Below are 27,680 nucleotides of genomic sequence, written 5' to 3'. Positions count from 1 at the left end.
ATATGTGTAACTGTACTTTTGAGTTATGCCCTATGTTATATTTATTGAATTATGAAATTGAAAATAAGTTTCCTTTTACAGAAAAATGTGTGTTTACAATGTTTTCTTATTTTGCAAAAAAATGCATACTTACTGCATGGATTACCCAATCAGGACCCACATTGGGTCAATGGGTAGATCAGATAATAGATTTGTTGCCCATTGAAGAAATTACAAGTAAACAGCATTCAAGACTGCAAGAGTTCCAAACCACATGGGCCTTAGTATTACATTATATAGAGACTATACAATTATCAACTTAAATGCAATAATGGATAACCCACAGACTGTGTAGATTCTCCTTTTTTGTTGTTGTTGTTATTGTGGTGTGTCTTGTCGATATATTTAGTGGTATGCTTTTTGGTTTTGTGTGTGTAAGATGTGTTAAATTGTGAATAAATAAAAAAATAATTAGAAAATTATGTACTCACCTTCATGTGGAACACAAAATGACATTTTGGAAGAATTTGTAGCTCTTTTAGATGCAACAACATAGTGACCACATCCGTTAAGCATTTGGAAAGGTTTTGTACCGACATGAGGGTTGAGTACAGAATTAACATTTTGTGGTGAACTATCCCTTTAAGTCCCAGCATTTTCCAATCTGTAGATCCCTTCTCATGTTCTTCAGAATTCCTTCTGATAAGCTTAACATTTTGATGCTGGGTGTCTCCTGATTGGGATGCATCGTAGCCTTGAGGGTTTCAGGGGGAAAGGATCTGAAGCTCTTAAAGGCGTGTGGAAAAGGCTCAGGGAAATTACAGATTGTCCTGAGCTGCTTCCGGCCTACCTTTTTAGGAACGTGATTTACCTGCCGTTCAACAAACAATAGGAGATTTAGAAGACCATTGTTCGGTGGGAGCTAAACATCAACCTGAGGAAAAAAAGGTCACCTGAATCAAGGCTGCAGTTGCAGGTATGTTTGGCTTGTGGCGATTTACTGGCCGTACTGAACTACATTTATTCGTGCACTTGACTACTCTTGACACTATGTGTGTGTGTACCTTGTGCTGAGCTCCCTCATTAGCCTCTTTAGCACAAGCTTTTGGCGTAGCTCATTGCCTTGTTAGAGATTAGTGCCCATGTGGGGCCAAGTTACCGTAATAAAACGCCTGATTCTAATGACTCTCCTCTAAGCCGTAACTCCACGCACAAACCGGCAAAAAGCTTGAGCCTCCCTGAAGGGTTTTTAGCAGCACGCTAACAGTTACACTTCTCGGACCATTTAAGGTGCATGACCAAGCGTCTAACGCGATTTGTGTTCACACACTCTGTTTCGTCTGTCTGCAAACATGGGCTAGGATGTTTTCTCGCCTGTCTTAAGTCTGCAGATCTTCACTGTGGAGGCAAGAAGATGAAACCGGCATCACTGGCTAAACGTGTTTGTGAGGACTTCTTCATTTAAACTGATCTCAGATTGTAAAGGTTTAGTTTGTTGTATTCAGCAATATACAGATGCTTTTTTACAGTTTTAAAAGTAAAAGAGAGAAAAAAGAGAATTGCATTGTTTCTTAGCAACAAGGTCAAATTGTATTTAAATCTACCTTTGCCTTTCTATTCCTTTTTGTTTTTTTCCTAATAGCTACGAGCACAACATGAGTTCTGTTACGACAGCTCTCTGAGTGTTTGGCATGGTAATGATTATGACAATGTTGATATATTTGGTCTTGGCGTAATAGATCTGCTACGCTGCTGCTGTTGGTTATTGCTGCTGCTGCAGAGCAAGTACGGGACTTTCTACTCCTAATACATAAACGACACGCTGCTGTGAGTAAGAAAGACATGCTGCTGCTGTACAATAGAACATGAATTACCCGTAGCTAGGGTTGGTTATTGGTTGGGTTTTATCCCGATACCAGTACCTACTCTGTATTTTTAAACCGTTCCGGTGCTTAAACGGTTCTTTAACCAGTACTTAAGAAAACAAAGCCGCACACACTTTGTCAAAAAATAATACCCTTTTATTTAAAGGGCCAAACTGGACACAATATTAACTTAAATATTTAAAGATTTTCTGATTAAATGACAAATTGCGCCATTTAATAGGCTACTGATGTAAAACATTTAAGTGAGCGAGCCATAAGAGAAAACACTGTATCCGCGCCACTGATCGCAGCGGCAACGAGCACTTTGATCACTTGATTTAAAAAACACATGTCAGCGCAAGATCATCTCTTATTTATCAAACAAACGAAAGGAATGCTCTGCTGGTTAGCTGGAGATGTTTTATTTATATGTATTGGAACATTCGTGCCGCGAGATGTTTTACAGGGGGCGGTAAAAAAAAGTCAGGCACCGAAATTTTCGTTCTTATTCTGTCTCGTTATTACCGTTTACGTCGGAACGGGTTCACTATTGGCACCGCGTTTCGGTACCCAACCCTACCCGTAGCAGATCTATACAGGTGGAGCTGGGGAAGGTGGAGGGTTTCTGAAAGCGCGCTGCACTGCTACAGCAAATGCTAACCAGTATTTGGAGGTTGAGCAGCGAGCTCATTGGCTACTGATACAGCAGGAACCAATCAGCTGTGCCCTATAGAGAATGATGTGATTGCAAGCAAATTTAGTTAAGGACCTTTATAGCTCGAGCCATCTAGAGTTTCATGACATGAGCTTTGTATTTATCAGTCTCGTTGTTTCTATGTTCAAGTTGTTTTTCTTTGAACTCGCTAGCCTTGCGCCACTGTGGAATATTATTGGTCCAAAATCCCACTCCACATTTCATTATATTAATGCTGCTTTCCTGGGCTATCAGAATTATCTTGAACACGAGTTTCCTAGTTAAATATTGGACATGAACGCACTCTCAAGTCAAGTCGCAAGCTGACAATTTAGATAGCGTGATGGATGTTTATATGGTTGTCAATGAATGGGATGATGAATATCATTTTGGCTTTATTAATGATTTCCCCAATAAATTGGCAAGAATAAACCTGGTGTCCTCTGTGATTCCTTTTCTTTCCGACAAAGCACTTGAACTCGACGAGCTCGTAAGTATGACTACAGAAGTGGGAAGTAGGACATTTTCGATTAGTACGTGAAGGCAGCATAAACCACAAATATCTGTCAGAAATCTGTGATTTCGCCTCATCATGTAGGATTTCATAATCTCAGTGAGATAAACTTGTCAGCACCTTGTCACACCAGGTTAGAACGCATTACATGTATCGTGGGTACATTACCGTTCATAGGTTTGGGGTCAGTAAGATAAAAAAAAAAAAAAAGATATTATACTTAAATTCAGCAAATTGATCAAAAGTGACAGATTTTTGTTACACAGGATTTCGGTAACACTTTACAATAAGGTTTCTTTATTAGTTAACATTAGTTAACAACTTTCGTTAACATCAACAAGGAATGAACAATACTTCTACAACATTTATTAATCTTAATGTTAATTTCAACATTGCAATGTTGCATTTGATATCCTTCGTTAATGCACAGTGAACTAACATGAACAAACAATGAACAGCTGTATTTTTATTAACTAACATTAACAGAGAAGAATAAATACAGTAACAAATGTATTACTCAATGTTAGTTCATCTTCGTTAATACATTAACTAATGTAAACAAATGAGACCTTATTGTAGTGTTACTAAGATTTCAAATAAATGCTGTTCTTTTGAACTTTCTATTCATTAAAAAATCCTGAAAAAAAATCTCACAGTTTCCACAAAATAAAATATTAAGCAGCACAAGATTTTTCAACATTGATAATAATAATAAATGTTTCTTGAGCACTAAATCATCATATTATAATCATTTCTGGAGGATCATGTGACACTGGAGTAATGATGCTGAAAATTCAGCTTTACCATCACAGGAATAAATCACACTTTAAATATTTTCAAATAGAAAACAGTTGTTATTTTTTGGATGTGAAAAAAAAATGCAGCTTTGTTGAGCATAAGAACCTTTTCAGCTGCTTGAATATAGAAATTCATTTTTTTATATAGTAATTTTGTTTGTAGCTTTGTCTTTTGCCCTCCACATTATTATTTTAGCCTTCCACTTACATCCTCCCTCTCTCTCTCTCTCTCTCTTTCTCTTTCAGAGACTGCACTTGCCTCCAGACCTGTCAGAGACGGTGAGTCGAGTGAGTAAAACAGAACTGGCAGCAGGATGTGGTACCACTGCCACGGGCAACAAGCACCTAGATTTCTAGCGGATTCCCATCCTTCCTGCACCCTCCCCCTCCAGTTCCCACCATCACCCCTGTGATGTTCAAGGGCAGGAGAGCGCTGGAGCTGCACTACGGCAACACTACGTTACGGTCGCACCTGCACTGACATGGTTTCTGTGAATATTAGTGAAAGAGATTAAGATGCCACAGCGTTTAGTAATTACACAACTTGGAGAAGATCGCAAGACAGTGATATTCAGTGTCACAAGAACCTGACAAGCACCTGTTGCTCTCTTTGGATAAAGCAAGAATGTGACGCAAATAACGATAACGTAATTTGGCTACCAGTGTCTTTTCAGTGCACTTCATGGCTTCCTGGTGTTTATTAGCTTATGTAGCTAATAAATATTTGGTGTCAATAAAGTTTGTAAAAAATAAAAAAAGGTTTAAATCAAACGTGGTTGCAGAAAATGTTTTTATCTCTAATTTTTTACAAAATTTTTTTTTATTGAATTCGGAACGTTCCTTTTAAGCTGTATGATTAATTCAAGTTCATAAAGTGGCTCTGTTCAGGATATAATCAATTTAAGGGGTCCTATTATTATTTTATTTTTCCTGTAGTGTGTAATGTTACTGTTTGAGCATAAAAACGGTCTGTAAATTAAACATCACTCCAAAGAAGATTTTCTCTGTCAGTAAGCACTGAAACGCCTTCATTGTACTATTGAAATTTCTTCCGGGAACAAACACGTCACAATATTCCTCATTTAAAGTCCCCCTGTGGTGAAAATCAAGCGTTTAATGTTGTTTATATATCTATGTGGTGATTTTAATATGCTTTAAGACAAACCATGTGCAAATTCATAAGTCGCTGAGTATTTTCTCTTTAAAATGGCAGTGATCCAAAGACAGTCTCAAACACGCGGTTTAAAATCGCTGGTGTTTCTGACGTCACAAACTACCTTGTAACCAATCACGTCAACGAGTGGATCTCTGAACTGATGTGAGCGAGTGGAGGCGGGGCTAATTTGCATATTCATAGAACTGCGTATACTAAATAAGGCAAGGGTGTAGAGTTACATTCAAGCTATTTTAAGGCATTTTTTTCAAGAAAAAATAATGTTGAAATATGTAATTCTGGTGATCAAATATGAGTTTTAATAAAGTTATTGACTACAGGGGGACTTTAAATAATTCACGCACAACAGCCAAGACATACGCAAAAAATGGGCAAGGCCTGGTTGAGTTCTATTAGTAGTGCGTTGAAACTCGCGGTTATGGTAAGGGGCGTGACATTTCCAAAACACGCTTGAAACAGTTGGCCAATCACAACACACTGGTCCAGCCGACCAATCAGAGCATGTTGCGCGTTTCAGAAGGAGGGTCTTCATAGAGACAGGAACTAAACCGAGTGTTACTGACAGACTGGGAAGAGAGGTGCTGCAACAATGTCAAATATGTGAAAAATACGATTTTTGAAAAACCAAGCATGAAAACCTAATCTAGTAGAGCCTAAAAACACAAAACTTTGAAAAGGGTAATAATCAGCCCCGTTTAAAGCTGAAATGTTTCTTTTTTTTTTTTTTCAAAGTGTCCATTAGGCCTTTTGCCGTTTAAATGGTACTTTTCAGTAGATAGATGAAGAAACTGTGTCTTATTGTTTTCACTCAGCCAGCAGATATTCACCAGTAAGTGAGGAATCTTAAATTCAGGGGTTGAGAGATGTTGGTGCAGATCTGTGAGGTTGTACTTCATTACGCAGTAAAAATGCTGTTAAAGTAATGGGAGTCACTGTTGAGAATAATGGTACGTTTTTTTTGGAATTATCTCTGACCTCATTAGAGTAATGAAAATGTATGAGGAAAATGTGCATACATTTTCACTCTAGTTTATTTTCCTAAAAATAGGCGGCTTTTTTTCCTGAAGGAATTGTGATTTATTTTGGGGTGAAAGGTGACCTGGACATTTTCATAATTTTTTAACTCAAAGCATTTTCTAAACTCCACAATAAGACACTGCATTTATTTACAATTGAATTACAATAAGATCCTTTTGCATTTATAATATTCGACATAAATTTCATCTGACGTGACCCGGCTTGACTTTATGGGGAAATGTATTTGTACAAATGTAAATGCATGTAAAAATGCATCCATGCACACAATTTTAATCTGTGAAAGCATGTTTTCATCAAGCAAGTATGTTTTTATACACGCGTTATTGATTCATAGCCTCATTTCCGTTATCTGTGCGTATATATAGCTGTCAGTGTTCGCCGTTTTTATTGTAACCGTTTTTATTTTTGTGAATTACCTCAGTTTATTTTGAATTATTTATAATATGGTCACCTAGTTTTCACAATTTTTCATTCTAGCACTGCAATTAAATAGAATACTTTTTAAGAACAAACATAGTTTCTCAATTAATTCGAGCACATAACTGCATGCACAAGGTAATAAGACTGATACTCTTTTTGGTAGTGAAATATAGCAGTTTTGTCCAAGTATAACTTGGCTTTAGTTGTGATTCAAGATTTCTCCATCCTTTTCTTTTTCCATTGCTGTCTTTTGTAGGTGCGTTTGAGAGAGTCTAGAGCTGTCCTAAAGTCCCATAGGCCGCTACCTGACCCAACTAACGTCAGGACCAACCTACCACCCCCCAAAAACCCTTCCACGCGGACACTTTCTCTCCGTGTCTCTCCCCTCGGCCCTCCCGCTGAGACAGCAAGTGAAGCAAAATAACTCATTCTGCCACACAATCGCTTCATCTCTCCCTCCGCTCACCCTGAGCTCGCTCGGACCGCTTTATTCTTCTCGTTTCTTCCCCTTCCCTCCTCCCCCCACGCGCTCGCTTTTTTCCCCCCTTCCTTTTAGACCATCGTAACTCTACCAAAACAAGAGCTGGCAGTGCTGAATGGCATAGGCCTTTTCTATTGTGGTGTGTTTTTGTGATGTCTGAGTTGTGTGGAGTCGGCTGGTGCCTTTGTTCGCGAGCTCTTTGGTGGTTATGAGGTATGTGGAGAGAAGAGAGGGGTTTTGACATGCTGGTGTGTCTTTAAATGGGTAGTCTGTGGTCATGTTTTCAATTATAACTAATACTTTTGAAAACGATGTATCGTTTTCATCAGGAGTCCGTTATATTAAAAGGAAGTTCGGAAACAGATACTGTACAAAATGTTTTAATAGTTTTCACAAAATACATTTAGAAAGCTTTTAAATAAAATTAAATTGAAATATCTGCAAGACAGGGTAGACCTTTTTCGCTTTCCAAAGCATTGCTCTGACACTAAAACCATTACAAGTGTTCATGTTTCAGGTACACAACAAAAAACGCAGAATTCAAGAGATGTCAACATGTTTTTTCAAACCACAAATGGTTGTCGATCATAAATAAAGGACTGCGTGATTAAGCCGCAGTCAGGTATACTTGAAGCCAGTGTACTAGAATGTAAAACGACGTTTTTTTTTTTCCTTTACAAAATGTAGCAACACAAGACTAACGATAAAAAAAAGAGAGAAGATTAAGATTGTTGTGTAATAGATGAAATACAAAGGCTTTGGTCTGTTTTTACAATCAACAATGGTTTAAGTCTGATATGTACTTGTAAACAACTGCCAAACACTTACGTTTTTTAAAAAAAACTCTGTCAAGCATTTTTAATCATAATTATTGGAATTAAATATTTCTAGTCTCACAAAATTATTTGACCGTAGGACACTATAATACAACTATACCTAATAGACAACTTGTACCTGACCTAAAGAAATGTTTGCCTTTTTTTTAAACAATGCATGGAAATCTGTATAAAACTATTCGTTTTATTTTTCTCGGGGCCAATACAAATAACAATATATTTATGTTCCGCGATAATTCCAAGAGGGAAAACAAATACTCACAATTGGACAGTAGCAGAATGGATGAATGTTATGTTGATGCCAAAGTCTACCGTACTATAACTTCCCGATCGTCTGACGTCACAATTATAAGTTATCAAGCGCAAACGGCCTCAGAATCAGCTAGTCAGTTATCTCCAAACCCTCATACATAATCATAAAGTACTCAGTAATTTACATAATGGCTGTTGTTCCTTTAGTAGATACAATAGTGTCATCAACTGAAGCCGTTGTGGGTTGATTTGAGCCTCGTCCTTATAGCCGGCAACTCTCCCAAAGTGAGAATATCTAGTGGGCGCATGAATAGGCTCCTCCTCTTGGTGCGTTTCTGCTTCACTGGTTTGATATGGGCCTGTATGAAGTCTGATCCGTAATCCTGATATTAGCTCAGTAGAAAACAGCCACAATATATTGTTCTGTTCTCCGCCATTTCAAATGGATGCGAGACCAACATATCGTTTGGCTGTTAAATGGTCTTTTCCTCTTTACATAGAAATGCCAATGTACAAATACAACAAAAAAATGTGGATGTAGCAGAGGTTTGTTGCGTTTTGTTCCGTTCAAGTCTCTCTAGCGTCCGTTTTTTTTTCCTCCTAAAGGTAGTGCCGCAAAGTTTCCCGACTGCGGAAAGAGACCACACGCCGTCTCGTCCTCGTGTTTGCTTGTGTGCGTCTGTCTGTGTGTTTGTGAAAATACTGCTGCAGAGGTCCAGGTTCTCTCTTAGTCTCTGTGTGGAAGTCAAAGGGCGAAGTAACTCTTTTCTTTACTGTAATCTTGACCAGTACTGAGACATGTCTGGCTCAGTTCCGGGAACTTGGACAGGGACAGATACTCCAGGGGAGATGAGTCCTAGAAATAGAGAGAGGGTGTAGGTCAAAAACACGTTCCTTTTCAAACTTTAAGCTTTGGTGTTGTGTGCGAATTTGTATAGATTGAGAAGGACGATAGATCACCACATGTGAGATGATTAAAGAAGTAATGAAATTAAAATGAGATGTTGAAAAGGTCTTTTTTTTTAAGTGTTAATGCTAAAAACAAAACAAAAATGTTACATAAATGGGCGAGGAACAAAGAAACACAATTTTAGATACACAAAATCATGCATTTAAAAGTAAACCGAACAATCGGACAATACATACACAAATGTGAACAAACTGGTAAAAGAGTGTATGCATATACGCTACCGTTCAAAAGTTGATTTATTTGATCAAAAATACAGTAATATTGTGAAATATTATTACAATTTAAAATATCAGTTTTCTATTTTAATATATATACTCCAGTCACATGATCCTTCAGAAATCATTCTAATATGCTGATTTGATGTTCAAGAAACATTTATTATTATTATCAATTTTGAAATCAGTTCTGCTGCTTAATATTTTTGTGGAGACCATGATTCCTAGACAAATGGAAAGTTCAAAAGAACATTTATTTGAAATAGAAATGTTTTGTAACATTATAAACATCTTTAATGCAATTTAATGCATCTTTGCTGTATAAAAGTAGTCCTTTTTTTCCAAACGAAAACCTTACTGACCCCAAACCTTTGAACGGTAGCATAAATGTGCTATAGGGTGAGTTTGTTAATCGCACAATGAACTTATTCTGCCTACCTGTTGAGGCGGTACCAGAAGTTGCCATTGTTTGGCTGTTCATGTGTGCCTGCATATGAGGGGGTGTGTATGTGTCGTAGCTTCGCCCATTCACGGACGGACTGGTGGGCAACATGCAGGAATAGGAAGATGTCTGGCTTGGCTATAAAAAACAAGAATATATGTATATAAATATATAGATTTAGTTATATATACAGGCACAACTGTACTATAACACAGAGGAGTTGGGGTTAGACTTGAGTTTGACTTGGGTGATGGAATGAGAGACACTTGAGGAAGCATCACACACACATTAATCCAGTTATCAAGGGTAGAGGAGGAAACAGTCGTTCATGACGCTACTCACTTGCATAGGCAGGTTGTTAGACATTGTGAAGCTGGGCATCGGAGGCAAACCCGCGTACGTGTTGGTCAGAGCCGTGTCTGGGCGGCCCAGCATTGACCCTGCTGTGAAGGACACTGGGAAAAAAGAAAAGGTTTAATTTTTTGTTATTTCTTCATTGCTATTTTGATACATTTTTACTTCAGTTTTAGTTTTTATTTATTTCCAGTTAACAATTTTAGTGCTTCAACTTAATCTTAAAACTAGGGCTGTTAAACAATAAATCGTGATTAATCGCATCCAAAATAAAAGTTTGTTTACACACAATAAATGTGTACTGTGTATAATTATTTTGTATGTATAAATACACACACATGCTTGTATATATTTAAGAAATATTTGAATGTACTGTATATAGATTTATATATAATTTATATTATATATAAATATTTTATATATAAATAATATTTTTTTCTTAAATATATACATGCATGTGTGTGTATTTATATATATATGTATATATATATATATATATATATATATATATATATATATATATATACAAAATAATCATACACAGTACACATTTATTATGTAAACACAAACTTTTATTTTGGATGTGATTAATCACGATTAACTTAAAACTTAAAACCAAGCCAACATTTAAAAATTTTGTTTAGTTTAAGTTTTTTTTTAAAGGTACACTGTAACTTTTTTATTCAAAATTAATTAAATTGAGTCGACAAATCATCAATCCTTCTTCCAAAACATGTTTTTGTCTTACCCTGATTCACTATGGTAAACCTGTTATACGTGTTTATATTTTAGATATAGCGGGATGTTTTTTGCTGGAAATTGCGTGCGTACATAATTCGCCCTTGCATGTCTCGTCATATTCATAATTACTTTGACGTGCGTATGGTGCGGGAGTGGCAGAGGTTAGTTGTAACAATGAACGAGAAAGGTTGAAATAGAGCTGCTATCTCAAACCTCCGGGAAATCACCCATTTAAAACAATGCCAAACAGAGGAGAGTCTGCTGGCAAAAAGAACACGACAGAACTCGTAATAAAACAAGAATCAACATTAGCTTGGCTTTTCACAGATGGCGAGAACTGAGGTATTTGAAATATTGTAAAAGCGACGTGGAGTTTTTAGTACTCAACAGGAAACAGATAATTTGCTAGAAGTACCGTGTCTATTAATGAGTAAAACTACACTAACGTCTTCAGCTAGTCAGCTTGAGATCCTTTCCATCTAAACTGGTTATGTAGTGAATGTTTTATGAGCAGTGGATAATCTCGCTCTTTTTAGTTTAGGCGAAAGAACCATATTCATCCGCACAGTCACACAGAGCCTAAGCACAACCAAAACGATGTTCTTCTGCTAAATTCATGCAGCTTGGACTTGGTGTGAAGACATTATGCCTTATATGTAAGTAATCCTCAAGAATTTAGGGTTGCCATTTACCAGGAGTGGTGGGTTGTGGCATTGGCTGGTAGACGCCCGAGTTGAAACTGCTGCTGATGGGAATGTGACTGGAGGAATTGCTGGCTTGTCTTCGCTGGTTCCTCAGCTTCTCTTCCCTCCTCCATTTCGCTCTTCTGTTTGAGAACCATACCTGCATGCACAGAGGCGGTCAGCATAGATGTAGACAATGATGATGGTGAACATGCATTAGTTATGGTATGGTATTAAAATTGAACTATTACCATATTCTCACCTGTATTCTAGCTTCTGGAAGGTCAATTTTTGCTGCAAGTCTTTCTCTTGCGAAAACATCTGGATAGTGGGTTCTTTCAAACTCTAAAACCGACGTGAAAGCAAAGGTTATGCTTTGACCCTCAGCTGGATATGGGAGACGTGATGCTTACACTTGATGCATACCTTTTTCCAGGGCTTCGATCTGCTCCTGAGTGAACGACGTTCTGTTTCTTTGCAGTTTGCGTTTCAATTGCAGCCGCATTTGAGTCTCATCGGAGTCCTCGCCATTTGAGCTGATGGAGTTGGTGTTCTCGCCACTGTTGTCCGGTTGCTGGCAACCTTCTGCAAAATTAAAAGGGTGGAAATTGTTGAAATATCACGCAAACCACTTTTTGCATTACCCTGAGTTGCATCAGTGTTATTTTGAATTAGCTTTTATTTTTATATTTACATTTTTATTTCTAGCTTAAGTTTGAGTAATTTTGTTATGTGCATATTGTTGTCATTTTTATTTTTTTGTTTTAAATTTCTATATAGCTTTATTATTTTATATATATATATATATTTTCATTTAAATTATTAGTCATTTTAGTACTTCAACTTATACTTTGATTAGAAATGTTGCTTTGGCAACTATCTTTAATAAATAAGTTTAAGTTTATTTCAATTCAGTTTTAGTAATAACAACACTGAGTTGCATGTGAATAATTGACAAAAAAATATACATTTGCAAAGTATTTATTTATTTAATTATTGCAATGTAATACATTTATATTTTGCTTGAATTAATAATAAAACATAATAATAATAATAATAATAAATATATATAATTAAATTGTGTTATTCTTTATTTTATAATGTAGTATATTATAAAATACAGATTCATTTTATTATTTATTTTATTATTATTTTTTATTTGTCATATCTTGTATGCATTCAAATCATTTTATATATATATATATATATATATATATATATATATATATATAAATTTGATTTGGATGCATACAAAATATGACAAATAATAATAAAATAAATAATAAAATTAATCTGTATTTTATAATATAATATTCACACCAAATGCTAATTTTCCATCTAAAGTTAGTTTTATTATTATATTATACTAAATACATTTTATTTATTTATACTATATATTTATTTATTTATATTTTGTATGCATACAACATATAAATAAATAAATAAATAAATATATAGTACAAATAAATAAAATAAAATTTATTTTGTATAATATAATAATATAACAAATTTTAGATGGAAAATTAGCATTTGGTGTGAATACACCCCAAGACTTGAGGCAAGGATCGTCAGCATTATCTCCATAGTTCCGTAACAAAGTAGCAAAAGAAACGCATTGAATCATCCTCAGGTTCCCTTGGATGTTTTCATACACGGCACATATAATGTATAGGGATTCTTAGTGCTATTCACCGTATGGGTGTCCAGGGACCTATTGAGGTGACCACCAACACTTGAATAGAGAGCTGCTTTTCTCAATGACACAATACCACCAGAAGAATGAGGGGAACCATTAAACTGTGCAGACAGAGATGGGCTGCCAGGCCTTTTTTCGTCAGGCTCAAATTCTCCCGAGGGCACAATTGGAAAGGAACAACAAAAAGAGGCATGCAGTGCTCAGCATTGTATAACACAAGGATCTAGTCAACAGACCTTTCAGTTCAGTATGTTAACCTCTACACACCACTGTCATTAATCAAAGAACCCCAGGCCAGCCCTGTTAAACGCCAGTTAGGATTTATACGTTCAACAGGAGATGACCATTGAAAGACCTTTGCTTGCTTAGTTAGGATGGGATGGAAAAGTCTCTCCAATCTGACCAGAATCTATCCAGGCTACTAAAGCAACAGTAAACGCGAAATTAAAATTGGATTATTTTCTGCTCATTGTCATTTCTAACCTGTATGCTGTCGTTTTAAAAGTAGTCAGTTCATAATAATGCCATTTAAGCTCCAAAAATAGTATATACGCTAAACTCCAAGTCTTCTGTATATACTAAGTCTGTAAAGTCTCATTTGGAATGACATGAGAGTGAGCATTTTCATTTTAAAGGTGTATTATCCCTTTAAGCAGCACAAATACATTAAAAGATCGCTTGCATTATTCGTATTTAATATCAATGCTGTCAGATAGTGTTTGTGAGACTGTGAATATCCACACGCAGGATTCGTCAACCCGATTAGAAACTAACTATTCATCAACTAAACTTTTATCATTGTCTCCTCTAACCAAAAGCCTGTGGATGTTCTTTCTCTCCCTCAAAAAAACCCCTCTAATGAGCAATTACAGAGAGACCGAGCTGTGCCTGTCACAAATTCTTGCATTTGACGGAAACATCTTTTGTCCCGGGACGCACAGTGCTTTTCTCTCACTCCCCATGGGGCGCAAATGATGTCGAGGGCACCGGCGGGGGGAGGGGGCAGGTGGTACCGCATGGACACCTCAGCCCCAAATCTCTGTTCCTAGTCACGCAGATCCAAGACCCAGACAGAAGCCGTATTGAGATGAGCGATTAATTAGCACTAACTCCTCTATTAATGAGTGGCCTTTTCTCATCCAAGCATGTCAATGGCACGCAATTCTGGATTCTGTGTGTTCATCTAATGCATCTCCAGATGGATTAACACATAGACCTAATGACCGCAAGGGATTTCCTACACTTTTTCAGGACAAATAAACGAATACCGTGAATTAATGATAAAATACTGCAGAATTTTTGTCAAGTTAAAAATAATATAAAATATGTACATTCTTATATACTACTGTACATATTGATACACTGAATAGTATACTTTTTTAATTTAAATTTAATATTTTTAAATAATAATTGAATATATAGTATACTTGTATATTTTCAGTATGATTATTATAGTAAGAAAATTGGATAATAAAACAAATTATATATATAGGTCTATATTAATAATAATATATTTTTTTATAATGAATAATATTAACTTTTTTTATTATTTTTATATTATTTAAAAAAAATGTTTTGCTTCTGTTGTTTTGTTGTTGCTGTGCCTTTCTGTCGTTGTTATTCTAATTTTGCACATGACAGTGATGCTCTTATTACTTTTAGAGTGTCTCACCTTGATTTGGTTGTCCTGGCACAGACGTACCAGGGTACCATCCCGGGCGTGTGCCCCACGTGCCGGTCTGCCCGTTGAGCATTCTCAGCTTGTCGTACATGCCATCTGCACCCATCTGTTGCTTTTCGCTAGCCAGGTTGCGTAGGACTCGATTTATCGACGACACCTGAAAGGTATAAAGAATGCAGTCAGTCAATTACTGTTTTAATGCATCAGCCATAAAAATGCCATTTTATTTCATTCTGTTCCATTACAGCTCCGTCCATAAATGCCATGTGTGTTTAGCAATTTGTATAAATGCATTGCAATTGCAAGAACACATGTATAAATCTGCCTACATATGCATTCGTATTCACCTATTAAGAAACGTGGTTTATTTATTGACGTAAGAAGTGCACAATGACGTTTGCGCAATCAAAGGATGCGGATGAATCATAATTTGCACTTACGCTCGGTATGTTATCGTTGGTGCACACCCCCTCAGACAGTAGTCTGTCACGAATTTCCCAGGCAAAGATAGAGGGACACTCCCTCTTGTACTGTGCTATTTTCCCGACCACTTCAGGCGTCGCTACTCTCGGTTTGCTGCCTCCGATGGCTCGAGGTCGGATGGAGCCGGTCTCATAGTATCTGCCCAGAATCTTGCTCACGCACCCATTCGACACCTGAATGGACAGCAATATACACAATTCACATACATTATTTAAGACTAAATTGAAATAAAGTAATGTACTTCAAACAATTATACGCTTACGTTCTTATTGTCCAGTTGGACTTTTGCATCATCATGGGTCTATGAACACAGAAAATACGCCTTAAAATTGCTAGGATGATTTCATTACGTTTAAAAGTTTTGAGAGCTAATTAGTCACACTTTACATGAGTGTTTGCTTCAGCAATACAAATGTTTTTTTTTATTTTTGCTGTAATTAATTTTGTTCAGCTGTACTATTTGTAACATGGACATTGTGTGACCATGATATGACTTTATAATTATTTCACTAGGTCCCGTAAAGCTTGTTGGGCGTACTAATGGGCTTCAGGGTCACCTGCAAAATCCTGGAGATGTCGCAGGGTCGCGCTCCGCTGTGAGCGAGTTCGACGATCTTCTGTCTGGTGGAGTCCGGTAACGGTCTGCCGTTCACAAAAACCCCGCCGAGCTGGTTGACGCCACTGTGACCTGTGGCACATGGAGACATAACAAATTGGCTCGTCTTTCCCCCTCGAAAACATTCCCTCAATGGGTGGTGTCCCATTGTCCAGAATAAAGCTCCACTCCTTGGAGCTTCTCTTTGATCAGCGTTACTGACGGCCCGAGTCAGATTAGAGAGAGAAAAAAGCTGAGTTTTTACATTGCAATGTCCACGTTATACAATATAACACGTCAGCGTCATCAATAACAAGAACTTGCTACAAAAACATTGCACTTCTACAACTTGAGCCAACAAAGGAAACTTTATCATTGTGTTTATAATGAATTATAAAGTTGTTCTGAACAAATAAGCTACGCCAAGTTTTGAATGCTGTTACACAGCTCATTGTGCCCTACAAATCAACACTGGAATGTCATGCGCTAGACTCGAATCAATCAACAAACACACAGAATCGACTGATGAAATGACCTCCGAGTCTGAACATCTCCGTTCAAGTGAACTGAAATTTTCATAATCAAATTGTCCTCAAGAGAACAGCTTTCCACAAGACCGTGCGTCAGTGTTTGGAAACTCTCATTCACACCAGACTAACAAATCCCTAATAAATAAGCACACACATCGCCATTGAGGAACAACAGAAAGAGAGCAATTATCGCGAAGCATACGGCAGCAGTGCTTTCCATTGGAGCGTCCATTTAAAAACAAAAACTATGTAAAATAATTCAATATCAGATACACTGCAAACATGAGCACTGTCTCAGAAGAATATGAAAAGCGCATACCAGTTCAGTGTGTTTTGATGCGATGTGAAAGTCCAGTGAAAAGTCAATTCAAAGCGAGCAAGGGAGAAAAAAAAAACAAGAGGCGAATCCCTACGAAAAAGCCTCCCCGGAGTGTGTGTGTGCTCTAGCTCTCTGCTCCTCTCGCGTCTGACTGCAGGAGCCCGAGCTCCTAAGCAATAAATAAGCTCCAAATATAGAAGAAGAAGAAGAGGGGGGAAAATATGATGAGCCTCTCTGACATTTGTCTTTAGAATAAAGCTAGCTGCACGTCAAGTTTGAGCTTAATTTCTGGAAATAGGCGGAGGTCGCCTCGGATCATGCATGGAAGGCTCATTGAAAAGATCAGCTGAAGTACTTGTGGCAGGACTGTCACTTTATATGACACTGCTCTGCTTTTGAAAAACGCATCGTCACGACAAATAGTAGCATGATAAAACGACCCTTTCTGTCTGCATTTGGATATCAGACAAAATTGGATTCTGCTCTTGTTGCCTTGAAGGGAGGCTTCCTTTTATTTCGAGCTATACAGGAGCAACGCACGAGGACAGGGGCTTGCGTTTTTCTAAACATATTAAATCTGACAAAGCTTTCTTTCTTTTTTTTGAGTCTGTCGTACTGTTTGTAACAAAGCCAGCATCTGCTGGAGTACTGCGAGAAATGCAAGTGTCGAAATGTGAAATACACAGAGGAAAAAGGTGAAAGTAAGGTATCTGACCCTTTAAATTCATTGGTGATTCAGTCACACTGCAGGAAAAAAGCCTACATTTTAAATACCACGTCCAGCCGGGCTAATTTTAATGAACCCGATTCATTTAAGCACTGATACTGCACAACAAACGTGTGGTAATCTCTCCAAATCCAGTGGAATAATCCACTGCCATCTCTGTCTTTAATAATTCCTGGATTAGTTGGATTTAATGGACTCTTGAACGCAAGGAGGAGAATCCATGAATCCGTTTGATTGATGTCACCATCACACAGAAACATGACCCGGCCTGTCATTTCACAGGTCAAAGGTTAAGTCTTAATAATCATATAATTCCCCATGGTGCATAGGACTGTAGATCTGGCCTGGTGGCCGTCGTAATGAGACTTGTATTTTATTGCTCCCCTACTAATGGGGAAACATATGTTGTGAATTTTAAACATCAATCCTAAATCTCCAGGGCAAATTGGGTTGTTTTTAAAAGCGACATTTTCTGGTGCATGAATACAAATCTTTCTATACATAAATTATACCATTCATTATTTGAGGGTCTGTCTTTCTACAGAAATGTTTTTGCATATGACTGAACAATATGTGATTCCATTACATAATCTCGGAGAACTAATCCAAGCATTTATCGTGTGTCAGACCCAAATGCAAGATCTAAGTGACGCTGAGCCGTTTACAGACTAACAGAACTCGTGTTTTTTCCCCCTCAAGCAAGCACAGAAAAAATCCTGAAATCAAATCCTGGAAGCATCAAACTATTTCATGTGTCCCATTTCATGCATTAGCCGTTTCGGGAGCTGTCTGTGGAAGTTGGCAAATTTTCTGCATTAATTCAGCCAGAGCTGCATTTATTTGTTACCAAGTCAAGCAGAAATAAACATCTCCTCCCCCCATCAGCCATTCATTAATTTATGCTCGACATGTATGTAAAATGCAGTTTGTATTCGTATGGCTTTCCCTTTAAATATTAACATGAAATCATTTCTGTGTGGGGGGAATATATAATGCGCATTTTTAATGCCTCTTCATTTGACCATATATCAGACTTTAGCACCTATTATATAATTTCCCATCATGCACTGCAATTAAAGTTTAATCGTAAATGAAAAGAAAACAGTCAGCCGTTACACAAGAAATACACGCTTTTAATAAGAATTGCACTTACTGTTTTGCATCATGGACGCCACTCCTGATTCCCACGTGGGTTGGTTATGGTATTCTATTTGTGACAAAGAAAATATATTGGGTTAGTTGTGAAATCAAGATTTATTTCTTTTTTTTAATTGCAGTTTTGCAACAATTGTAGCGTTGCGTTTACGGCCGATGTATCTCAGCGCATAAGGGGGTTAAATTATATATTTGGGAATAGTCCTTTCTAGAGGAATTTCAGCTTTAAAAACTTGCCTGGTAACAGAAGTTGACTGTCCGTTTAAAAATTTAGCCCTTCATTTGCCTCTGACTATTTAGATCGTTCCTAGGATAGAGCAAAAGAGTAATATTAGTTCGAATGACTTGTATTGAGTCATGTTTTTAATATAGATAGTTTTTTTTTATTGTACATAACATTATACGCAGCATTTTGCACCTGCCGTTTTAATTTATGGCACATAAAATAGAAGAACTTGATTTTAGGTAGCCTGTTAAATAAGCTATAAAAGTCTAATCTAATATATAGAATGGAAGAGTTCACGTCTCAATTTCTTGGTGGTCTGTAAAATATGTTCAACCTTCCTCTTTAGATCTTCCCGTCAAAAGTGTACAGTGACACACGCTGTCTACTTCGCATCAGTGCTCTGAAAAGTGAGAACTGGAGGGGGTGAGAGGATCCTAACAAAGCCTGCTGGAGCTCAACAATGCGCCTCTTTTACCTTCTATACCCAAACCCAGCCATCACAACTCGGCCTCTGCAACTAGCAACACAACCTCCCACCAAACGTACCAATACTTGCCCGAATACAAAGAGCCGAGGGCACCCTGCCCCCCAGACGACCATACACACACACACACACACACACACACACACAGCATCCACTGTCATTTTCCTGACGGCCATGACCCCGGTGCCCGAACCCCAATGCGTGTTTCTGTTTGTGAGGTTTGGGGAAATGGAAAAGTAATTTCGCGTTATAAATATCTGTAGGTGTTTGTGTAACGGGTGTGGGTTGTTAGGGGTTGTAAAAGGATGCAACAGCCCAGTAGGGTGCTCAATTGGAAAAAAACAATTGCAATAAAGGATCTATTCAGCGACATTGCTAAAAAGGGGCCCAGGGAAGGAAAGTCTTTCGTTTCATTTTCTCTCCCGACGCTGAAATAACAAAACCGGTGTGTCCGTTTCCATTCGCTCTCTTCCCAAGGTTGAAGAACTGAAAGCGTTTAACATTTCAAATTTAATTGAAAATGTGTTATAAACTTTAACATATCAGTAAATTTGTATTTAAACAATTTCTTTATTTTTCCCTAAAACATTTTCCGGATTTGTTTCTAAATATTTTTTGTTTGTTAATCTTTTAACGCTTATATTTTCATTTGATAATTTCCCCACCAAAAACAAGAAACTAATTAACATATACATAATTAAATTGCCTAATTGTAATTAGTTATATATATATATAACTTATATAACTAATAACTAATATATATATATTATTTTGTGCCAATTGCGGTTAAACTATTCAGTAGAATTAAACAAATGAGATGTCAGATTGGTATAGGCTACTGTAGTTTTTAAAAAATATATATATTTTAGATTGTTGGTTATTAGTAATTTATGTGAGTTTAATGTTGTGTAATAGTTGTCCAAGATGAATTTCACAGAAATTGAGCAGTAAAGCATATTCTATTATATTTATATATAAAGTGTCAAGAGGTTGTCTGCTGTAATTTGCCTTCATAAGTGTGGATTTTTGTTTTTGTTTTAGTGCCGTATAAAAAATAAAAATATATTTTTTAAAAAGTTAGGCTACGTCAATTGGAAACTACAACCCAAAGGTAAATTCTAAATACCTTTACAGCCTTAATAGCTCTTAATCACAGCAAATGTTAATTGTTTTGTGCTCCTTTAATTCGCACTCGCTCCATGCATTGCGACTCTGCGTGTTCCCGTTAATGATTTATCTAACGTCCTATACAGGCTGTTGTTGTTGTTTATGAGGTTAACTAGGATCTCATCTGCATTTCTTTCGTTTGTGTAATCCTTAACTACAATTGCTTTAATTAAACATGCTTATTCAGGAAACAGTGTTCTCCATAAACATCATTCACATGCAGACATGCATCTGTACGTGTACAAAAGCGCAGTGGGAAGTTTTGAAGGATCTGACATTAACATGCCCTAATCATCTTATACTGCCATCGATGGGGAAATCTTTTGTGTTTTTGTAGCTACATTTATTTAGTGAATGTTTATGAGGATTTGAGCGTCCTAATGCTCTATAAGTAGAATATTTGCTGGGTGCTAAAATAAACCAGTCCGCTGTGGTGGTTTGTTTAAGGTTTTAAATTAGCCTAGTAAAAATTTAATTATTTACCTAATCATTTTATGTATTACATTTCATTCGTGCAATGTAGGCCTACTGATGTTTACTTTTAGGCTATAAATTGTAAGCCAAAAGTATTGACAGTGCATAAAAAAAAAATTATTGAACTTTATTATCTCTAATTTTACCAATTACAAAAACTCTAAATACGAATATTCCTATCATGCGAATAATAATAATAAACAAGCAGGTCCTCGTGAGATTCAGGGAAATCTTTAAGAAGGCACTCGGCTGATGAATCATTCTGACACCTTTCCTCAACGGGTCAGTGCGTTCCCGTGCTCCGCCAAAAAAAAAAAAAAAAAAAACACTGTTCAGGCCTAATGTGACTTCGAACTCTTTCCTCTCACAGATACATATTTACTCTCCATAAACAGAAGCGGGTTTCTGCCTAAAAAATAGTCCGAAAAAATACAACATAATCTGAGAGTTAGCTTTATTAAGTAGCCTAATTTAGTTTTACACTTAGCCTACAAACTATTAACAGCACGTTTTTATTTGTATGACTTGGGAAACACCCCTAACAATAATCTTAATGTCAATGAATATTATTAATAATAATAAGGTGGATCACTCCAGTAAAATAGTACTGGATCCCACACGAACAACTAAGTTTTAGTTTCGGCATGCGCACTCACCTTTTTGAGGCATTCTGCTCCACCGCCTGAGCCCTTCCGAGCCAAATAGTGAAACCGGGAAAGAAACAATGGATCTCCAATAGTAATTTCTTCTTAAAATATAGTTTTTTCCAGCGTCCCTCTATCTGGAAGGAAATTCCCTGCGAATGAGACACAGATTGACAGTGAGCGGAGATGTCAGGACTGCTCAGGGATTGAGAGAGTGTGTGTGTGTGTGTGCTCGCATGTGTAGTGAGTGAGTGAGGGAGAGAGAGTGAGAAAGTGAAGGCGCATGGAGGGAGAGAGAGAGCGCGCGCGAGAGAGAGACGGAGTTGAACACACCTATCCTGATTGGTGATAGTACTGATGTATTTAGTCTGTCTGTTCCCAGTCGCAGCTCTTTACTGGCCCATTAGAGAGAAGCAGTGACCCTCTGCCATCACAGAACAGAAAACAGGCCACTTTTGAACCAACTAATCATTCCGCGCATGCAAATGCCGAGCGCCCCCTCTCAAACTCACTCAATATTGCTGTATGCAGTGGTGTAGCATTCTGTTTCTGTTGGATGCACTGCTTAAATCTCACCACTGGGCTTGAGCACACTCAGAAAATACATATTATTGTCTCTTTTGTCTTATGTATTTTCATATTAGTTTGACTCGAAATGTGTGATAAGTAACTCGGGTCACATTTTAAATTATTAAGTAAATAAACTTAATGCTTAATTGAAAAAAATAAGTTGTGAACTTGACAATTCCACATTACTTAATTTTTTTCGATTAAGCATTAAGTTTATTTACTTAATAATGTTATTTTTTTTTTAAGTTTAAGTCAACTGATTACTTTTTATTGAATATTTCAATGAAAATAAATTGCTTTTATACTGTTATAGCTATTGTTAGAAGGCCTAGTATTTGAACATATATATGTGTATGGACACTGTTGTTAAGTGTTACAGCAAAAATCACTTATATTGAATATTCCTGATTGATTGTTTGTTTGCTGCATGGGGCTTTTAAGTCCTGAGAGATCTGGCCCTCCATGACACTGATAAAAGAAAGCAACCTGTTGACAGCTGCGAATTCAAAAGGAGAACCTGTTTGCTCTGTGCATTAAGTGCACTTGCAAATGGTCCCTGGTGCAACTGGCTAAAACAAACGCAAACACTCTCCACGTGCTTTTGTTGACACTCACGCGCTTTTGCACCGTATCTGCGCGTGGAGGTTACCTCCGTGTCCACGTGGCCCCCCTAAATTGTTCACTGTTCACTAATTTTACAGCTCTTTAATCGGACTCGCAAATAGTGATGACATCTGTTTACAAATTTCTGTTTACAACAGCCCGCGACCTAAGCGGTTTGGAGAATGGATGGATATGCAAATAAAATAAAAAATATGCGGGACTTACTGATTACTGATTTGTTGTAGCTCAAGATAATGAATTTTAGCTTTTAATTTTTGCTAATTTAAAGGCTTGTTGTAAAGCAACCATTCTTGTCTGTATATCGACAGACAAATCCATTAAAAAATGGATTTTTTGCGCTGCGTCTCGAACTTTAATATATGTTCCCATATTTGCCTGCTACAAAATAGTTTAAAAATCTACACGTATTCCTAAACTTCCTAAATAAATTATATTGTGAAGTACTGTTTTCAGTAAATAAAGGCTATATATCACTGTAAAAAAAAAATAGCCTAAGTTGCTGCCTTACATTTTTAGGTACAGTCAGCTTGGATGTTTAAGTAATTTCAACTTAAATTAGGCTATATTAAACTGAATTTACAAAATGAGTTGAAACTTGTATAAAACATTTTTTAAAGTTGATGATTGCTTAACTTATTTTGAGGAGCAATGTAAAAACACATGTTGTTGTAAATTATTGATCATAATTGTTTTATAGTATATATAAAGCAACTCATCCGCGCCCGTATTCAGCACGAGTCCCGAGTCTATGGGAGCCGATTAAGAGCTGATGGGATTTTACAAAGAAAAGAAAAAATATATACGAGCCATTCCATTAACTTTTCCCGTAGCCTATGCAAAGTTAGGAAAAAGCCAACGCTCATCAATAAACTAGGAGGTGAATAAGAGCTCCTGAGAACCACTGCGTTCCTGACTGTGTCACAAAAAGCCAGGAGACAAACGACGCTGCCGAGGAGTAAAAAAAAAAAAAAAAGGCCTTATGGGAACGGATAATGAACAGCACTGTCCCTGTATGGGCCCTGCAGAGTTCCTCTCTTACTACTGCAAATGTTTCCACAAATGAGCTCTTCTTATCAGTTTCAGCCTCTGATGACTCCAATGCACCTTAATAGCCTATATGTTCGTTTTTATTTCAAATGTATTGTAAAGAAGCAAATCACTGCAGTGCATATACTATCCCGACAAAAATAATGCCGTATAAGCTTTTAGTAATTGTGCCGTGGCTGTTGATTTGTCATTTAGATCAGTTGTAAATCCTCTCCGTGTTAATGAGGTGTATTTAGGAAGTGGTGTGATTCAGGGCGCATCATCAGCCTCCAGGCCATACAAACCCTCCACATCACACGGACCCTGCAGATAGCAATTCTACACGCAGAGCAATTAGCCCAATTGGGATTAGTAACTGCTAATGCGAAGTCGTGAAAAGTAATCCCTAATCTCGCCGTTTCGCTCTTGGGCAAAGTGGCCACTGTGTCTTCATAGGAAACTTTTTAGAAAAGGAGAACGAGGGGAGGGAATGGGACTGACGTCATAATTCAGGAGAACACAAAAGAGTGAATCGATAAAAATAAATAAAAAGTCACGAACACGCTGACAGATTGTTTTATAAATCAATAGGCTATACAGTTTGGGAGGGAACCAAAGAAATGTAGCCTACTTACACCAACTTTTTTTTTATTTTTTAGTTTGTGTTTTTGATATAATAATTAGTTATTTATACTGTTTACTTTATTTATTGTTGTTTATTATTTTATAATAATAACAAAAAATATTGTTTAACGTAAAATAGCCTACTAATAGAAAAGGCTCCTCCGATTTCACAATTATTATTATTATTAGGAAAGAAGAATGTTTAGTAAACAAATGAATTCTAATTGCTGTGGCAAAAATGGAGACCTAGTTTTACACGTTCTTTCACTTATCCTAATTAATTCTGGTGTTAATTTGCGTTCCCTATCGTTCCTAAAACTGTTCTTAAATTGGAAATGTTATTTTAATGTAATAAAAACTTATTTTGTGTTGATGTAACGTGTGTAGGCTACTGTATCTGCACTGATGAATTTATGTTTTTATGAATTTATGAATTTACGTTATGAAAATGTAGCCTAGCCTACTAAAATAATTCCAAAAGCAGTTGACATAACCCGAAGGAAATACGTATATTAAAGATAGGATAATCAAATGTATTTTCCTAATAAAGATATGCCGTGCATTTGCTTTACTGAGGACGGTGGGAAAAACATGCAGTATTTCTTAACTTACCGGGATATTTCTGACTTCTGATCAATATCCTGCAGTTTCAAGCCCTTGCGATTGAATAAATTAAAACGATCTCATGAGTCCAGACTGTGTTGTCACGTTTGAATCCCGTTTGGAGTGGAAATGTCAGTGAGAATGAAAAAACGGTGTGTAACCCTCACTCACTGTAAACTTTCTCTTAATATCAGCCTCAGCTCGTCAGCGATTGGTCAGATGACGCGCTACGTCACGCTGGAAAATAGTTCTCATACAGCCATGCATGCAACATATCAGGGGAACTCCATGCTCTCACATTAGCCTCGATTTTCAAGACGTGGCTGGCGTGATTATTGCCCTATATTTCAAGTGAAGAATTAGGAGAATTATGCTTCTGTTTCTGTCGTGGTGTTTCCTAAAGAAGGGGATTTCTTTGATATAGAGCGATGCAGTTTTATTATATCAATATATAATACATAGCCTACATATTAATATAACCTAATAATGTAATGATAATATTAATAAAATATAGGCTTTTGAATACTGTTTATGCTATATTTCAAATGCGCACCACTATATTAATAACAAGAAAAAAGAAAAAAATGATTTATGGTTTGCTATATCTCCAGAAATCATCCCATTTTTACACTTATGCACAGCTCTAGTTAGTAAATGTAAAATAATTATATTTTATATATTTCAGTAGGCTAATTGCAGAAAGATAGCCTATATCAATATCTGCAAAAAGCCTATTTTTATCATGCAAATATTTTAAATTTTAAAATATCGAATGTTATTTTATTTCTTTTTTCAGCCTCTCTTCTTGATCCTAAGTTGCTATCCGTCTGTTAAGCAAATATTGGCCAAGGCGTCACGGAGATCTTATTTACCCTACTCATTCAGGTGGAAAATCAAATGGTTAACCGGTACAACAGCGCGTTTAGTGAAAATGTTTGTTTCCACCTAGCTGTGTATGGTTTTCTTTAATGTCTACGACCATTTCTATTTTCTCGATTCTTCCTAAAAGGAGAGCTGTTGCGCATTTAACTATAGGCTATTTATGAAAGTCTGTGCAGCATCTAAACAAAGAAAACATTAGAATAATGGCCTAAAGGTGAAGCAACATGGCATTTCCTTCATATGACGTGACGTACAGATGTCACTGTCCATAGTGCGCAAATGCGCAACAGTTCAGTGGTGTGTCTCTCAGGAAATGAATGGGTTGTGTTGGTTCTTTAGGACGTATGGAGCAGGTATGGGGCGCGCACGAGCATTATTCAGCCCTTTGTTTGACGTAACCACAATTAAGGGCCACAGAAACCGTGCAACGCTGCAGGGTTCTCCAGGTGATCGCTGGAAACCGCACGGCTTATCACGCGGTCAATAAAAGAAGACGCTGCGCAGCGGCCGGGCCAGGTGCCTCCGTTCCCTGTTCCACGACGCCCCGCTCTCAAGAACCCGACCAGGCGTGAAGGAAAATCTGTTCAGCCGGCCTCTCAGCATCCTCTCTCCCCCCCCCCCCCCCCCCCCCCCCCACTCTCTCTCTCTATCTCTATCTGTCTCACACGCACACACACAGACACACACACATTTCTCTTTTATACAACAATAACACGTTTTCAAGTGGTGTTTGTATTTCAATAACGAGTTTGATATGAGCAATTCAAATGTTCGTTATTAAAATGAATGAATGTTTAATATTTTGTTTTAAATTATTTTTATTGCAATAGGTTATGTTGTTATAATAACATAATCGCTTATGTATACACAACAATTCATTTTACGGAATAAGAAAGGTTTTTACTGACAAATGGGTCCAAAGATAATGGGGGGATGTTTTTTTTATGTTTTTTTGATCCAGTTTTCGAAATATCTGTCAGGTTCTTAGAAATGTTGTCTTTACATTAATGTTTTTTTTTTTTTTTTTTTTTTTTTTTTTACTGTTTTCTAGAAAATAATGACCCTGAAAAGTGGTCACCATCAAGATTACGTGAATACGTAAAAAGTAGGAAATACGATGTTGGTCTTCAAATGCACGTCATACTTATTTCAAGAAAGTTTTTAAGACATGTTATATTTTGTACATCAATAATATCGTTAATAATTTTCCAAAGTTTTGTTAGTTTCATCATGTCACCTTTAAAACGCGCCATTATTAAAATATTATTGGCTGTGCGTAAAATTATGGATTTCATTTTTAATGATTTGCCTTTAAAGAATTAAATAACTGAAAAGGCAGACGGTTCGCCTTCTGTTTTGCTATATTGGAATAACTTCTGTAATGACTGGCCTTAAATCTGTCATGGATCTTCTGTTTACTTATAGGCTTGACCAGGCATTGCAGATAACATTATTTAATGTATTGTCATCATGTATGAATGTGCAAAGCTTAGTTTCTTTTTGGGTTCAAAAGTGCATGAACAATCCTTCAGAATTATGCACTTATAATATTTCCAATTTTCCCTTCTTCTCATCAAGACTGTATAGCCTATACTTAAAGAGATTGAGATTTAATTATATGAGTATAGGCTATAGGAGGTCTCCTCAAATCTCTACCTTCAGGTCCTTGTCGTCCCAGTTTTCTCTGATGACTTTGTGATGGGTATTATGTGTAT

General features: G+C 36.8%; 2 protein-coding genes across 16 annotated transcripts in view; one reads left to right on the top strand and one right to left on the bottom strand.

Annotated features, from left to right (window-relative positions):
* The window catches only part of elp4 (elongator acetyltransferase complex subunit 4), a 79,930-nt gene extending 63,967 nt beyond the window's left edge, over positions 1-15,963 (top strand). Inside the window, exons 10-12 of one of the 2 annotated variants that reach the window (XR_013795462.1) lie at positions 4,096-4,308; positions 14,814-14,996; positions 15,829-15,963. Coding sequence is in view for 1 of the 2 variants with exons in the window: in XM_079593704.1 (XP_079449830.1) it covers positions 4,096-4,206 (111 nt within the window). In the remaining variant the exon portion in view is untranslated. Of the gene's footprint in view, positions 1-4,095; positions 5,001-14,813; positions 14,997-15,828 lie in introns of those variants that run through there. The other variant, XM_079593704.1, reaches the window with a different exon arrangement.
* pax6b (paired box 6b) lies at positions 7,326-25,246 on the bottom strand. Of its 14 annotated transcripts, XM_079593608.1 has the most exons (14): positions 25,093-25,241; positions 21,649-21,788; positions 18,879-18,948; positions 18,640-18,693; positions 15,873-16,003; positions 15,578-15,616; positions 15,273-15,488; positions 14,824-14,989; positions 11,882-12,040; positions 11,718-11,800; positions 11,465-11,615; positions 10,020-10,132; positions 9,674-9,815; positions 7,327-8,906 (listed from the first exon to the last, which is right to left on the bottom strand). In XM_079593608.1, exons 4-14 carry the CDS (start codon positions 18,650-18,652, stop codon positions 8,821-8,823), a joined length of 1,299 nt encoding a protein of 432 aa, XP_079449734.1. In that variant the 5' UTR covers positions 18,653-18,693; positions 18,879-18,948; positions 21,649-21,788; positions 25,093-25,241; the 3' UTR covers positions 7,327-8,820. The 14 variants fall into 14 exon arrangements, with proteins under 14 accessions (XP_079449728.1, XP_079449734.1, XP_079449730.1 ...); XM_079593604.1 differs by lacking the exon at positions 18,879-18,948 and having other exon boundaries at positions 25,093-25,246; XM_079593610.1 differs by lacking the exon at positions 15,578-15,616.
* Positions 25,247-27,680: the final 2,434 nt, after the last annotated feature.

This window comes from Phoxinus phoxinus (genome assembly GCF_949152265.1).
Source record: "Phoxinus phoxinus genome assembly, chromosome: 2".
In the NCBI taxonomy this organism is placed as follows: Eukaryota; Metazoa; Chordata; class Actinopteri; order Cypriniformes; family Leuciscidae; genus Phoxinus; species Phoxinus phoxinus.
Note: the sequence above shows the minus strand (reverse complement) of the source record. Positions and strands in the feature narration are given on the sequence as shown.

What these genes read in the sequence shown, in the direction of transcription:
- pax6b (XM_079593604.1), bottom strand. An exon ending in GCCACAACCCACCACTCCTG is followed by an intron (nt 10,133 to 11,464) that starts GTAAATGGCAAC and finishes CTTTTTTCCCAG; the next exon opens with TGTCCTTCACAGCAGGGTCA. An exon ending in CTAACAACCTGCCTATGCAA is followed by an intron (nt 9,816 to 10,019) that starts GTGAGTAGCGTC and finishes TGTTTTTTATAG; the next exon opens with CCAAGCCAGACATCTTCCTA.